This window comes from Rousettus aegyptiacus, unplaced genomic scaffold, assembly GCF_014176215.1.
Source record: "Rousettus aegyptiacus isolate mRouAeg1 unplaced genomic scaffold, mRouAeg1.p scaffold_m13_p_5, whole genome shotgun sequence".
NCBI lineage: Eukaryota > Metazoa > Chordata > Mammalia > Chiroptera > Pteropodidae > Rousettus > Rousettus aegyptiacus.
Window position 1 is genome coordinate 116,569,339 of NW_023416308.1, and position 14,304 is coordinate 116,583,642.

Below are 14,304 nucleotides of genomic sequence, written 5' to 3' on the forward strand. Positions count from 1 at the left end.
CTTCCAGCCCTGCTCAGAAAGTCTTCTCTCATTGACACCCTACAAATTATCACAGCCCCCAGACTTCCTTTCTTCTTCTCTGATTTATTTTTTCTTAGCATTCATGAGATAGACTAGATTTTTACTCATCGATCTCTTTCTTGTCTGCCTACTCAGCAAGGACAAGGAATTTTGTCTGTTTTGTTTACTAGCATATCCCCAGAACCCAAACAGTGCCTGGCACATAGTAAGTGCTCAAAATTTGTTGAAGGAATAAATTCCTTAGGACTGGATTGACCACCGTAATACCCAGATCATTTGAGGGTGGAGTAGGGTCTCTGCTGCACACCCAGGTGTCCCCAGGTCCTGGCACACAGTAAGCCCTGGATAAGTGCTATCACTCCAGAAGGATTGAGAGGAGACTGTAGAGGAGGAAAGCTAAGCTAGGAGGCGTGGTTTACCCGGGGCGTGGCCTAGGTGGGCGGGTCTTACCTGTGACCTGAGTAGGGGCGATCTCTAACGGGGGCAAGTCCGGCAGGAACCAGCGCACGGTGGATGGCGAGGGCCGAGAAATCAGCTCTGGGGGCAGCAGCGCACACCCGTCAGGGGGTAAGGGTGGTAGAACCGCCCCTCTCTTGATAGGCCATCAGCTGGGAACTTCGCACCCAGCTTCACCGCCCCCTGGTGCCTAGGCTATGAACTTCCCCCGGCAGTGACAGCCCTCGAGGACTGGTCCCTGCAGTGCCCATCTCACCGGGGTAGGGCCGGGCAGGAGATGTGGTGGCAGTTGGGTGACTCTGCTGTGCTGACTGCTCCTCGATCACTGGCTGCGGGTGACAGCAGCATGAGCCCTCTGTGTCTCCTTCACCTCCCTGTCCCTCCCGCCTGGGTTGTCATACTCACTGAGTCGGTGCTCACCCCTAAAAGGGAAGAAGATGGGGCCATTAAGTGTTGGTCTGGGAGAAGGGAGTCATGCGTGGGGTCAACAGTGGGTATCTGTGGTTAGGCTCTCTAATAGTTCAACAATCATGTCTCTAGGTCAAGGGTCAAGGGTTAGATCCTGGGATCGGGAAGTGTTTGCATCACAGGTCAGGGGGACAGATATGCTGGTGATTGTTTGTCAAAGTCCGTGAATTACAGAACAAGGCTTAGGAGGTTATAGCTAAGGTCAAATTCCTGGGGCAGGGGTCAGAGATCTAGGGCCAGAATTCGGGCTGCATCAATTCCCTGGCCTGGAAATGGAACGGGTTCTGGGGTCAGAGGAATCAGTCTGAAGGGCAATGGATGGTCAGAGTCTGTCAATCAGGGGTTAAATCCCGAGGCTACAGTCTTAGTTAGAGGTGACAGGGTTAGCTCTGGGAGTCAATGGTTAGGACAGGGATTAGAAATTAGAGATGAAACTCTGAGGTCATGTCCATGGATCAGGGGTTAAGGAGGCAGGTCTAGGGGTTCACCATCTGTCAGAGAATAGAAAGGGTCAGGTCAGACCTCTCTCTTCCTCTGTGTTCTCATTTGGTGGCGCCCGGGTGGGGCTCTCAGGGAGCTGCTGGGGCTTGGGTGGCCCGTCAGGGTGCAGGAAAAGGGAGAAGTCACTTTCTCCCTGGATGGTGAGCGTCTGATGGGAAGTGAGGATGTGGTACCCCTTTCCAGCTGGGCAGATCTCCTTGAAGGCAGCTGTGGCCAGAGCAAGGGGCAGAAAAGTGAGTGTTTCCCGGACAGGCACACAGCCAGACAGCCCCCTAGCTCCACGTGCCCCAGGCTCACCAGTGCCATCAGCTGGGCAGCGCTGGCACCTCGCGCCCCAGGCCTTGCCGACGCTGCAGCAGCAGAGCTGGCGGGTGAGGCGCGTGGTCAGCGGATGCTGGCACTGGTGCTCAGCGCTCACCAGGCGGAAACACAGGCTCTTCTCCTCCGGCTTGTCTGCTGCAGGGGCCAGTGACAGGCATGCACGTCTGGGCCCGAACGCTGCCCACACCCCTCTTCCCAGCTGCTCTGGACCTTGCCTCTTTAATCCAAATAACCCTTGATCCTCATGTGGCTCCTGACCCCATATGACCCTGACCTCATATGACCCCTGAAACCTCTCTGACCACTGACCCCATTGACCCGATTCTCCTACTCTAGACTGTATCCCTCTTACTCATCAAGTCCATGATCTCGTATGACCCTGACTCCATATAGTCCCTGACCCCATGTGACCTCTAACCCTAGATCTCACATGACTCTTGACCCCACTGATCCTGATCCTATCTGCTCTGAGCCTTGCTCCTCCTGTAGTCAACCCTTGATGCCACTGTGATCTCCGATCCTGCCGCTTGCAGCGTTACCCCTCCCGCCCGTGCCCTGTGCCCTCCCAAGGACGCAAGCACCCAGTCTCACCGATGCACTGTGTGCGGGAGGGGCCCAAGCTATGGCCAGGTGGGCAGACGCAGCGATAGGAGCCAGGGTTGTTGAGACAGTCACCATGGCGACACATGCCCGGCATTGCACACTCATTGATGTCTGTGGTAAGTGGGAGTTTGGTCCCTCTAGTCTGGGGCCATAGGGTGACAGCAAGCTGCTCCAAGAACCTCAGGGTCCTGCCCCAGCCCTGCCTCCTCCCTTGCCCACCTTGGGACCTCCCCCAGGGACAACTGGCTTGCCCCTGCAGCCCTCAGAATCTACTGTCTGGCTGTACCCTGGCAGTGGGTGCTGTTGAGTCTCTTGTAGCCCTGGGGACAGTCGGCGCCCACCTCCCCTCGTACAGGCCCTGGCTTCTGCACCCCTGTATCTGCAGAGAGAAGAGAGTATGGCAGGGGAGGGCATAGGGGTGGCCTGTGTGTGTGTGTGGGGGGGGCGCAGGTAGGGCATGGGGGAGGGGCGGAGTGAGATGTAGACAGGAATTCGGTGGGCAGTGGGAGACGTGGGCTGCACTGGGCGGGGAGGGGTGCAGTAGAGGGCATCCCTGAGCACAGGCACTCACACTGCAGCTGGGGGCACTTGTGGCATTTGCTCTGGCCCCAGGCCGTCCCGATGCTCCCGCAGCAGTCCTCCTGCTTGGTGAGGCCTGGGAGGGGATTGCTGCCGCACTAGGGGGAGGAGCATGGGCAGTCACAGGGTACCCAGCCCCCACCAGGCCTCCCTCCTGAGGCCCTTTCCCTGCCTCCTCAGCCCACGGACCTCCAGTTTTGAGCAGTCCCCATGAGATAGGACAAGGCAAGCCTGGGAGACCGCAGGGCCAGCCCGGCCAGGACTGTGGATTCACTCACGGGCTGCTTGGGCAGCGTGTCCTGGAAGCAGCGGCCCAGAGGCTTCTGGGTGGGTGGCCGTGGATGCTGGGGCTTGGGGTGCGGTAGCAGGTGCTGGGAGGGGGCTGGACCCTCGGCGTTCGGCCCCTCGATGCGGTGCACTTGGACAGAGGCCTCGGGTGGGTGGTGGACGCGCACGTTCACCACGGGGGGCGGGGCCTGCACTGGGGGGCGGGGCACGGTGGCCTCAGGGCTGCCCTGCACCACTGTGGCAGGGCAGAGCTCCTGCGGGGCTGGCTTCGGCCTGGGTCCCACCACCCTAGCACCCGCCCCACTTTAGCCTCCCGGGGTCTGTTCATCGCCCGGTACCTTCTGCTGAGATCTGTCCTGGCCCGAGGGGCACCAGGAAAGCCGCATGCTGGGCGGGGGGCCCCTCCCCGGGCCCGGGCGGATCGGCGATCACTTGGACCGCGTAGATGGCGTGCTTGCTGGCCACAGACTCGCTCTCCGGAGCCAGGGGCGGCAGCATGCCTGTGGACAGGCCCCCGGCCCGGCCCAGCCCAGGGCCTGAGCCACCGGTGCCTCCGCCAGCTCCTCCGGCGGGCACCTGGCAGAAGCGACCCGTGAAGTCCGGGGGACACAGGCACTGGTTTCGGGAGGAGCACTGGCCGCCGTTCATGCAGGGCAGAGGGCACACCACTGGGGAGGGGAGGTGGATCAGGGCCCAGGCCAAACCCACCCCCGGCACCCAGGCCCAGACCCATTCCCTCTCCCACATCCTGTCTTGCCCCTTGCCTCCTTCCTTGCCACCCACAGGCTCTGTCCTCCTTGGGAAGCTGGTTTTTGTAACACATCACACACACGGAAACTGCCCTCCTTCTATGCTCCCCAACATCCTACCCACGTTGGCTTCTGGTGCTTTAAGTCTTGGACTTACATCCTAGCTCCGAGACCATGTGCCAACTGTGTGGCCCTGAGCGACTTACTTCCCCTCCCTGGGCCTCAGTGTCCTCATCTGTGGGGATGTGTCTATCAAATGAGGTGACGCCTGTGCAAATGCTTAGCACAGTGCTGGGTGCACAGAAGGTACCGAATATGTAGTAGCAAATGAGGACGATGGCATCGCCTTTTCCTCCTCTGGCTTTCCTGGGAATGCGATCTCTACCTAACACTTCCTCTTCTAAATGCTCCCCGATGCAGGCCTCAGCACCCTCTCGGCACTGTCTCTTTTCCTCCCTCTGCCTTGGCATCCCAGGGCCCACACCTCGCCACGCCACTGGCGACAACGCCCACATCTGTACCTACAGCTCCCGGGACCTCTCTTAGGAACCTCCGCCCAGGGGACACTGTTAGAAATCAGCATCCTCTCTCCGCACCTCCTCTGACCTTGGACCACCAGGGAACCCTGCCTGCCCCGATCATTCATAACTGAGCCTTGAGGCTCCATCTGTCCTGATCCCACCCAGCCCAGTTCCGGGCTCGGTGCTGTCTTATGAAACCATCTCCCCTCCTCCCCACGCCCTCTGCCCGTCTCTTGCCCCAGCCTTGCCACCCAGACTCCTCGCTGGCTTCCTGCCTCTCTTCTGCCTGTCGGTATTTCCAGCACCCCGCTCCCCTCGGAAACCTGCCTCAGGCAAAGCCCTGGGAGTCCCACCTCTGCTCATGGCTGGCTTCCCTGGCTTCCTTGCAGGGACAGTTAAGGCTCTCCATGGCCCAGAACAAACTTTCTTTCAGCTCAACTCCCTCTCCATTTTCCAAATGCATCGCTTCACCCAGGACTCGACTCTCTCCTACAAAGGAGGCACACCCTCTGCCTGCAGGGCTTTGTTTCACGCCCTCTTCTCCACTTCAGAGCCCTGCCTCCCCATCTACATATTCAAATCTTATCCTCCCGGAGTCAGCTTCTCCTCCTCATACCCTTCCCACCCCTGTTCCCTCTCCTCAGTTATCACGCTCTGCCCCAGCTCTGCCCGGCACTTGACTGGGTTATATTCACGTCTGTCTCCCACACCATAAAGGGTGCTTTGAAGGGTAGGGGCCATGTCTGCCTCAGCTCTGGGTTCCAGGTACAGGGGAAATGAATGCAGGAGTGACTGAGTGAGAGAATGGAAACTCTGTCACCCACACTCACATCCGACGTCCTGCCTTGGGGTCCTGAGACCCAGCCCCTCCCCTGCCTGCCCCATGGCTGCTCTCATTTCCCAGGACGGGAAGGTGTGGGTGCTGCTCTCCTGGACACCTGAAGGACTTCAGCGGGACAGCCCTCATCCACGGCCACCAGGGCCTGTCTAAGAGCATCCCGGCCCAGCCCATCCTGCTTAGCCTCTTGGGGCCAGGACTTTCAGGGCAGAAGAGGTGTGTCCTGGGCCGGGGGAGGCAGGATCCTCTCCTTCCTGCCTCCCAGTGAGTCACTCTTAGCGGTGAGGGTGACCTCCCAGTGACACCCGCCCACTGTGGCCTGGGCGCCGAGCCTGGGGGATGTGGGCAGCACAGATGGAGACAGAAGCCTGGGCAGGGTGGCCAGGGGGCCTGGGAGGCCAGTCCCACGTATACTCACAGGCAGAGTCATCTCGTCTCACACACACATAAACACAAACACACACTCACAGACTCATTCTGACACAGGCTCACATAAACACTCCCATGGTGACTGGAGACACGCACTCAAGACAACAGCACGAAGAAAAGTACTTCGTCAGTGTGCCACTCCAAAGCCATGTGCGCACAGACATACACGCACATCTCGTGGGACCTGTGAACCACATCGGCGGGGTTCCTTGGGTCTGCGAGTGGGTCTGTGACTACAGGGACATGTAAGGGGCTGTTTTGCTGGTGCCATCCTGGGCCTGGCCTAATTACCCTGTCAGGAGGGTAATTACTGCTGGGACACCTCCCTCCGCCTGGCCCACAGGGCTCTGGTGGGGGAGAGCTGAGCCCCAGGCCTGGCCCTTTGAAGAGAGATGCTGCGGACAGGGTGGGCTCCAGGAAAAACTCGGGAGTCATAAGGGCTTGTTGGGGGGAGCCTCTGAGGGCTTCTGAAGCAGAGCTGTTGAGAGCTTAGGACCCCCATAATGGCATAGATGGGACACCAGGAAAAGGAGGGGCCGAGGACCTAAACCAGTCCCTACCTCCAGGCCTACACCCCACTTGTTGGGCCTCAACAGCCCTCCCTTCCCAGACCTTGCCTGTAAGGTACCCTCACCCCCAGCCCTGACCTCCGTGCCTCCTACCGGAGCATGAAGGTGACTACCTCTGGCAGGCCTGACTTTAGACATTTTTAAGACTTTTCCTGTTTCTTCCAGCAAGTCTGTTTCTTGGGGTGATATTCACCCCTTCTCAGGAACCTCCTGCCCCGAGCTCTCATTCCTCAAAGCATATGTGCTGGCCCTGACCACCTCTCAGAGCCCAGCACCTACCTAAAGGCCTGTGTCACCCAGGACCCCAGCACTACCCCACACCCAAGGCCCCGCCCCTCCCCCAGAGCTGTAAAGTCACAGCCAGCCATGCGGCCCTCCCAGCTGTGGCCTCGGACTCCAGGCTCCCAAGCCCCCCTGATGCTCCTCCGGCCCCAGGCCCCCCGTAGAGCTGCTCTCAGTACCCCTGGCCCCCGATGTCATATGACCTACTCTGCCATGTCCCCAGCATCTGTCCTGGTGCCTGCCTTCCCCTCTCCCCCAGCCCGTGCCCCCTGGCCCTCACCCACGCGGAAGCCGGAGCCCGTGAGCGTATCGGTGCTGTGGCCGTTCTCTCCGATGAGCGTCATGTTGGAGCCCTGCTGACAACTGTCCCGACACTGGCCCTTGAGACAGGTCCGTTTGCAGATCACCGGCGCAAAGACCACCTTGAAGCGCTCGCGAGCCAGCGCCCCGCCCCCGCCGGCGCCCCGCTCGCCGGCCGGCCCCCCCTCGGCCCCTCCGCCCGGGCCCAGCAGCGGCAGCAGCAGCAGCGCCAGCAGCCCCGCCGCCCCCGCCCCGCGCATCTCAGGGGCCAGGCAGCCGGCAGCCCCTCGGCGCCCGGGCATCCGGGGCCACAGGACCCGGGGGGCGCGCCCGGGCGGGGGCTACGGTCCCGGCGCCCGAGGCAAGCAGCAAGCCAGGAGCCCCTGGAGAGGGTAGAAAGGGCCGCGAGGGCGAGGAACGGAGGGAGAGCGCAGGGAGGGGGCAGCGGGCGCGGCGGGGGCCCAGGAGAGGCCAAGAGATGGAGGCTGGACTGCAGGGAGCCCAGAAACTTCCACCGCCCGGGAAGAAGCTAGCCACGAACCGGGCCGGGGGCCTGCGAAGCCCCAGACGGAGGCAGGCGCTAGGAGGCCGCAGCAAGTCGAGGCGGAGAGGAGGAGCGAGGCGGGAAGGCCGGGCGGCCGGCCCGCTCCGCGCCTCCCCCGGCCGGGCTGGGCTCCCGAGCGGCTGGGAAGCAGGGAGCGCGGGCAGGACGCAGGGAGAAGTGAGCAGTTGTTTTCCCTGGCTGCGGCGCGGCGGCGGCGAGGGGGCTGGGACGCTGGCCCCCGGCCAGGGAGACAGTTTTTTTTTTTCTGTTTAAAGCGTCGCCGCTGCCGCCTGGAGGAGCGAGGGGGTGCGGGCGGGTGGAGGCTGGGGGCGGTCCCCACCCCAGATGCCCGCCCCGCCAGAACCCGCCGCCGCGCGCGCTGGGCCCTTTCCAGAGGGCCCTCACCTGGGCCCGTCGGCAGGGCCGCCAGATTCCTCCGGGCGGGGCGGGGAGGCCGGCCTGGACCTCTGCCCGCCCCATCAAAGCGGGAAACCGAGGCTGAGGGCTGGGGCGGAGGAGCGGCCTTGCCCTGGTCACGCGGAGGAGGGAAGGCCAGGTGGGGCAGGAACCCAGGCCTCAGGCTTTTCCCAGCCTCCCTTGCGCATGCGAGGGTCCTACAACCCCAGGCACTTTTCGTTAGTGGTGCTCCTCTTTGGCCAGGGTTCAGTGAGGGGTCCTTGAAGAGCAGCAGAAACAACAAAGCTGGAAACCCAGCTTCCCTGTTAACCTCACCCCCACCCCGCCCCTGCAAATGGCTTTCGGGTGCCCACCCTACCCCCCTCCCTCGCCTTGTCTGGCAGGGCTGGTGGGGCTGGCTCTGGGCCTCAGACACTCTGGAATCGCCAAGGTCTGAGCTCAGGGCCTGGCCCCCTTCCCAGGCTAACAGCCGGGAGGAGGGGGGTGCTGCTTGAGGGCCCAGGGGCCTGGGGAGGGGCACAGCAGGGCCCCAGGGCAGGGGTTGGTAGGGGCTGGGGAGGAGCCTTGACTTTGGTCAAGGCTGGGGAGTGAGGTCTGTCCACTAGTCTGGAAGGGAGGCTCTGGAGGGCTGCAGTGTTCTGCGGCCCAGGCCATAAGCTGTGGGGGGGCTGGCCAGGACACCCCAGGATTCAGTCTCTGACTCACAGAACTCTGCAGGGGGTGGGTGTGACCAGGGTATATCCAGATCAGGACACTGCCAACTCATGGTGGCACCAAACCCTCTCCTGTTGGGCACCAGGGGTGGCAGTCTGACAGGGAGGGGGGTTCAGGGACTGGTCTTCAGGCACACCTGTCCAAGGGACTCACTGTTTCTACTTTGAGGGTGGATTTATTTGGGTAGTTTTGGGGGGACTGAGGGAGACCCTTTACTGGAGCCCCTCCTCGAATTGCTCAGGCTGGTGTCGCAAAGGCGAGATGGGGCAATCCTTTGCTCCCAGGGGATCCCTACTGCTGGGGTCTTGGAGGTGGGGATCGCTGAGCATTTGATAGTCATTTTTTCCTCGCACTCATCCGAACCTGACTCTCCTCTGCCTAGAGCTGGTCGTGGCTCACCTTGGAACCCAGCACAGTCAACAGACCTAAGCCTCAGTTTGCTCATCTGTGAAATGAGGATCTAGTCATGCAACAAACCGAGAGCCTACTGCATGCCAAGCTCTTGCTAAGAAATACGACCAATCTCCGACCTCCCGGAGCTGCTGTATTGGGAGAGAGACATGTGACAAATGAATTCACATGCGACTGTGGTTATACCAGAGGTTAGTGTGGTGACAGAAGAGCAAGGAGGTGGGAGCAAGGGTGGCGGTGGGAACTGGAGGTTCAAGAAGCCCCTCTGCCAAAGGGACGTCTAAGCCGGAAGCTGCAAGAAGAGCAGGAGGTAAAAGGGTGAGCAGCTGGCCAGACGTGAGGGAAGCCTGCACGAGGCCCGAGAGATTGAGGGGACTGCGGCGAAGAGACAGTTCACAAAGGGGTGTGCAGGGTGGAGGGATGGGACAGAGGTTCAGCTCCAGGAACAGAGAGGGGGGGCCAGCAGAGCAACGGGGTGGGAAGCGGGAGCGAGAGCAATGGGGGTGGGGAATCTGGGTTTTATTTTAATTGCAATGGGACTGTGTCAGGGCCAGAGGGGGTGCTGTTGCGGTCATCCCGCAAGAGCTGACCTAGCTCGGACACCGTGGAGATGTATTTGGGAGGTGGAATCTAGCCGCTGGGTGCAGTGGAGGGTGCTGGAGAGGCGGGTGGCATGAATGGCTCTGGCTGGGACTGGCTGAGATTGAAATGCTTGTGTCATCCTAGTGGAGACGTCTCACCCCAGGGCCTGGAGCTCAGACAGAATGTCTGGCCTAGAAATTTAGACTCGGGGTCCTCAGTGTACAGGTGCAGTTCCAGCCAGGAGAGGGGACGGGCTCAGCTCAGGAGAGAAGAGGGCCAAGGGCGAAGCAGGGGGGTCGCCCCTCCCAGGTCAGGGAGAGGAGACAGAGTCAGAAGTGACTCAGAAGAGCGGCTGGAGGGAGCAGAGGGAGGAAAACCGGGAGCGTGATGCGGGAAGAGCCAAGAGGACTGAGCGTGTGGGGCGGAGGGTGTCACCGGCAGCGTCTCATGCTGCTGAGAGTAGGATGAGGGGAATGACGCCCCTCCTCAGAGGGCACTTAGGGGACTCAGTGACTTGGAGCAAGCAAAGCATGCCCCTGGCCCCGTGAGTGCTCACCTTGGAACCGTTATCTATTGTCATTGCCAAATCCCTTAAGCTCGTGGGGACCCAGCAGGAGACAGAGGGCACCCTCGGGTGGGTGGTTGAGGGGACTAGAATGGAGAAACTGTTGACAAAGGGCTAAGGAGACCACTCAGAGCAGCAGAGGGACGCAGAAGGGACTTGGAGAGGAAGCCACTCACCACTAACCTCCCCCCGGAGCTGTGTGTGACCTTCAGCAGAGACCTGCAGCACCTGTCCATGAGCAGCCGACAGGGAGGGAGCAGGGAAAATGAATGTTATCCCAGTCTCCTACCCAGCCGGGCCTCCTGGGGGCTGAACCCAAAAGGAAGCCTGCAGGTGGGGGAGCCTGGGGGCCTGCAGCGCACCTCAGTCTCGTGGCATGGAGCGGGGAGGACAAGGGTGCACAGCAGATCTGCAGGGTAGACTGTGATGGTCCACATACGTGGTACCCTTGGCCTGTCCACGTTTTCTATTCTCATCCCCTCTGTCACCACACCCAGCCACCCCATCTTCCTAGAATCTGCTGGCACATTTTCATGCCTCCAAAACGTAAGTCTCCTGTCAGTCCAAGGAGCCCATGACCTCTGCTGTTACTCCAAATCTGTCAATCTGTCACCCAGCAGGTCTCACCACCATTTCTGCTGCTGTGGCCCCTCCTCCACCTGGTGCTTAGAGTCACCTTTTAAAACCTAATTCCAGTCATGCTTTAAAAACCTCCGGTGGCTACCCTTCGCTCACCTGGCCCTGCAAGGTCCTCTGTGCCACAGAGGTGCTGAACTCGGTCCTCTGCCCGGGTGATCCTTCGTGTCTGGGGTTCCTGCCTCTGGGAGGCATTTCTGTGTGTCTTTCTCTAAAACAGACACCTCGGCCCTCTGGGTCTCGTCACCCGTTTGTTTCCTGCTGGAACTCGTCACAGCCTGAAACACTCTTCTTTATGGGTTTATTTACTTGCCTGTGGTCCGTTCACTGCCCTTCCAGGAAGGCACAAACATGTCTCCAGATCCCAGCACAGGGCTGCACACAAAGGCTGCTGAAGTTTGTTGACTGACTACCTAGCATTTACTGTGCACTTTACACTATTATGCTACTTCATCCTCCCAGCCAGCCTACGAAGGGAATACTGAGGGTCTGCGAGATGAAACAATTAGACTCAGGTCATCTGGGGGTGAACTTGGGTCTGCCTGATCTGAAACCCACGCAGTGCTCTTGGGATGGGGGACTGAGAGGGGTCCCACAGATGTCCTGAGGATAGGTAGGTGGGACCCCAAGGGCAATGAGGGGCTTTGCTGAGATGAGACAAAGAGGAGCCATGGGAACCAAGCCCAGGGAATGTTAGATTGCTTAAATGTTAGAGAAGGGCTCCTCGTGCAGGGGGATTCTTGCCCAGAGAAGGAAGAGACTTGGCCGAGGGTATACAGCTTGTCAGCCGCAGAGCCAGGACTCAAACCCAGGCTCCTGATGCCTCGATAGGGGAAGTGGCTGGACAGGGCAGCAGCAGCCTACTTAACAGAGGTTACGTTTCATGAGGCAGCACAGCCCGGCATTACGTTCTCCTGGCTGTCCCCTGTACCAGCCGTGGGAACTGGGAAAAGTCTTCAACTTCTCTACGCCTCATTTTTAAATAGAAGATCAAAGGAGCTGACACTTAGGAAGCCCTTCGTGGATGCCGGCCACGTAATAAGTGCTCAGTGTATGTCACATCTTTTCATTATTATCTGAGTCCAGAAGCCACAGCGGGCTGGCTGTAGGGACAAGGAGAAGCACCACGAAAAGAGCTGACCGTGCGCCAGGCTCCGTGCCACCTCTCTCAGTTCTGAATGTCTTTGGGAAGCTTCTAGGCCCCGAGTGAGGGCTGTTCATCAGTTCTAAAGATGAGGGCTGGAAGTTTCAGAGGCCTGGAGGGGACAATTCGGCCCTGAAGCATCTCTCTCCAATGACACTTTACTGAAAATAGCTGTCACTGAGTCCCTCTGATGTGCCACATACTGTGATGAAAGGCACTGAGACATGGGAGTGGAAAATGAAATGAACTGATCTTCACCCTTGATAAATCAGAGAGGCTCTTCAGCGCATCACTCTTTTCTACCCTTTGAACGCAGGAAAGGTACGCTGGGGCCCACTGCTTCCCACACCGCTGGGCGGCCCGCCAGGACTGCTGTAGATTGGCTTTACCACCAGCGCTTCTGGGACCTTCTATGCGCCCACGCCTGTAAAGGACTGGGAAGGACTCAGAAGCACAGAGTCCTTTACTTTGTGCCCATTCTATGATGGTGGACCTGTTACCATGCCTGGGATGATGGTGGGTCCAGGCAGAAATAGAGACAAGCTGGGCAGTGCAGGTTCGATCAACAGCTTGATTCTTGTCAGTCGCATCAGAAAAAGGGCTCTTAGTGAGGACATTCACATAAGTGATGCAGACCGTTTAATTAATACTGATTTGTTTCCACAGTTAGCTGAAAACATTACCATCCAAAGCCCTCTGTTGGGTGGCAGGGTTATTACTGACATTATGTGTCTCACACTTGGGGACACCTTGACTCAGCAACCACAGTCACATTGCTTTCCAGCTGGAGCTGCAAGGTTCACACCCTTTGCCTGACCTGAGCTTGAGTTGATCAGTCTAGGTAGAGATTTGTCAATTTTGTTGACCTTTTCAAAGAACTAACTTGTGAGTTAGTTGATTTTCTATGATCTTTATTGTAGCCTTCCTTCTTCTGGCTTTGGGTTTAGTTTTTTCTTTTTCTAATTTCTTAAGGTAGTAGTTTAGGTTATTGATTTGAGAACTTTTTCATTTATAATATAAAAATTTACAACTATAAAATTCCCTCTAAGCACTGCTTTGGCTGCATCTAAGTTTTTCTTTTAGATAATCTGAAAGTAGTTTCTTATTTCTCATTTGGTTTTTTCCCCATGATCCATTCGTTATTTAGGAGTATTTTGTTTAATTTCCACGTACTCATGAACTTCCCAATTTTCCTTCTGTTATCAATTGCTAATTTTATTCTACTGTGGTCTGAGAACATAGTGTGTATGATTTCCACCTTTTAAAATTTATCCAGACTCATTTTATGACCTAACATATGGTCTATCCTGGAGAACGTTCCAGTATCCTTGAGAATATGAACCCTGCTGTTGCTGGGTGTCTTAAGATGTCGGTCAGGACTCGGGCTTGACTCGCACGGCTGTGACTTCTTCTAAAGGAGACCACCTCAATAGACAGAATTTCTGTCCCATTGTCATAATCACATCTCTTGATTTTACCTTGTTTTACTATAAGGGCTAGGAGAGTTTTCTAAGGCTCTGGAGCTGATCACAGGAATTGATCTAGGTTTCTCTGCATCACTTTTATCAGCATTGTAAACCCAAACTAAGACAGCGAGAGCCCAAAGAGTAATCAATGCCTCATCTATGGTTTCCTGTGGGAGCTTGTCTGTCTCAAGGAAATCTCCGTGAGAGGGACAAAGCTCCCCTATAGCATCCAGAATCCACTTGAAAAAAATTTTAAAACCCTCAGACCTTTTAATCTCATCTCAGAATGGATATAAGGTTGCCATAACAGATGGTAGGAAGGGCTGAGCTGCAAGATGGCCCAGCTATTGCCATCCTTTCTTACTGAGCATCACATGCCTCATCTTCTAAGCGAACAGCCAAAGTTCTAATGATTCATCTGTTTTTGTCCATAGCAGTAGTGAATTTCCCTGCACTCAGGTTTAGTGCATGTGTGTGTCTCTGTAAATGCTGCCTAATGGGGAAGGGGATACGTCTGTACTCCCAGGATGAGTCTTAGTCCAGGGTGTCACAGTGGTCAGACCTAGGGCTGACTGCCAGACTGTGAGGAGCTCCCCCTCCATCCCTGACCCCACCCAGAGGAGGGTTGGCGACAACCAGGGCAATGTCTGGCAGCTGACTTGGAACCTACTTCTTGGTACTCGACCTGCAAATGCCTCCCTCATTCCTCCTCACGAACAGGAAATAAAGTTAAAAAGCACATATTGCTTGGTTGATTTTACAGTCCGGTTAACATGCACGCTGCTGAGTCCCTTGGCCTTCCCGCAGAACCTGTTACCCTGCCCATTAGGTCATCATCCTTCCTCTTATAGAAAACCATGTTTCTGTCGCCATCCCAATCCTCATTGCCAAAATTGTCGA

At 57.7% G+C, this 14,304-nt stretch overlaps 1 protein-coding gene and 1 long non-coding RNA gene across 6 annotated transcripts in view; one reads left to right on the forward strand and one right to left on the reverse strand.

The window, feature by feature from the left end:
- Positions 1-7,762, reverse strand: part of LTBP3 (latent transforming growth factor beta binding protein 3) — a 17,782-nt gene extending 10,020 nt beyond the window's left edge. For 2 of the 4 annotated variants that reach the window (XM_016119363.2, XM_016119362.2), the window contains exons 1-11: positions 6,906-7,760; positions 3,576-3,905; positions 3,228-3,430; positions 2,942-3,047; positions 2,657-2,749; positions 2,359-2,481; positions 1,744-1,902; positions 1,468-1,653; positions 883-899; positions 734-806; positions 472-558 (exon numbers count right to left, since the gene is read on the reverse strand). In XM_016119363.2, the coding sequence (XP_015974849.1) occupies positions 472-558; positions 734-806; positions 883-899; positions 1,468-1,653; positions 1,744-1,902; positions 2,359-2,481; positions 2,657-2,749; positions 2,942-3,047; positions 3,228-3,430; positions 3,576-3,905; positions 6,906-7,227 (1,699 nt within the window). In that variant the 5' untranslated portion in view covers positions 7,228-7,760. Of the gene's footprint in view, positions 1-471; positions 559-733; positions 808-882; positions 900-1,466; positions 1,654-1,743; positions 1,903-2,358; positions 2,482-2,656; positions 2,750-2,941; positions 3,048-3,227; positions 3,431-3,575; positions 3,906-6,905 lie in introns of all 4 variants that reach the window. The other 2 variants (XM_036221521.1, XM_016119364.2) reach the window with 2 other exon arrangements.
- Positions 1-14,145, forward strand: part of LOC118602949 — a 22,044-nt gene extending 7,899 nt beyond the window's left edge. The window contains exons 1-2 of one of the 2 annotated variants that reach the window (XR_004951046.1): positions 7,836-8,025; positions 8,983-14,145. This is a non-coding gene — a long non-coding RNA (uncharacterized LOC118602949). Of the gene's footprint in view, positions 1-7,835; positions 8,026-8,982 lie in introns of those variants that run through there. The other variant, XR_004951045.1, reaches the window with a different exon arrangement.
- The last annotated feature ends 159 nt before the right edge of the window (positions 14,146-14,304 follow it).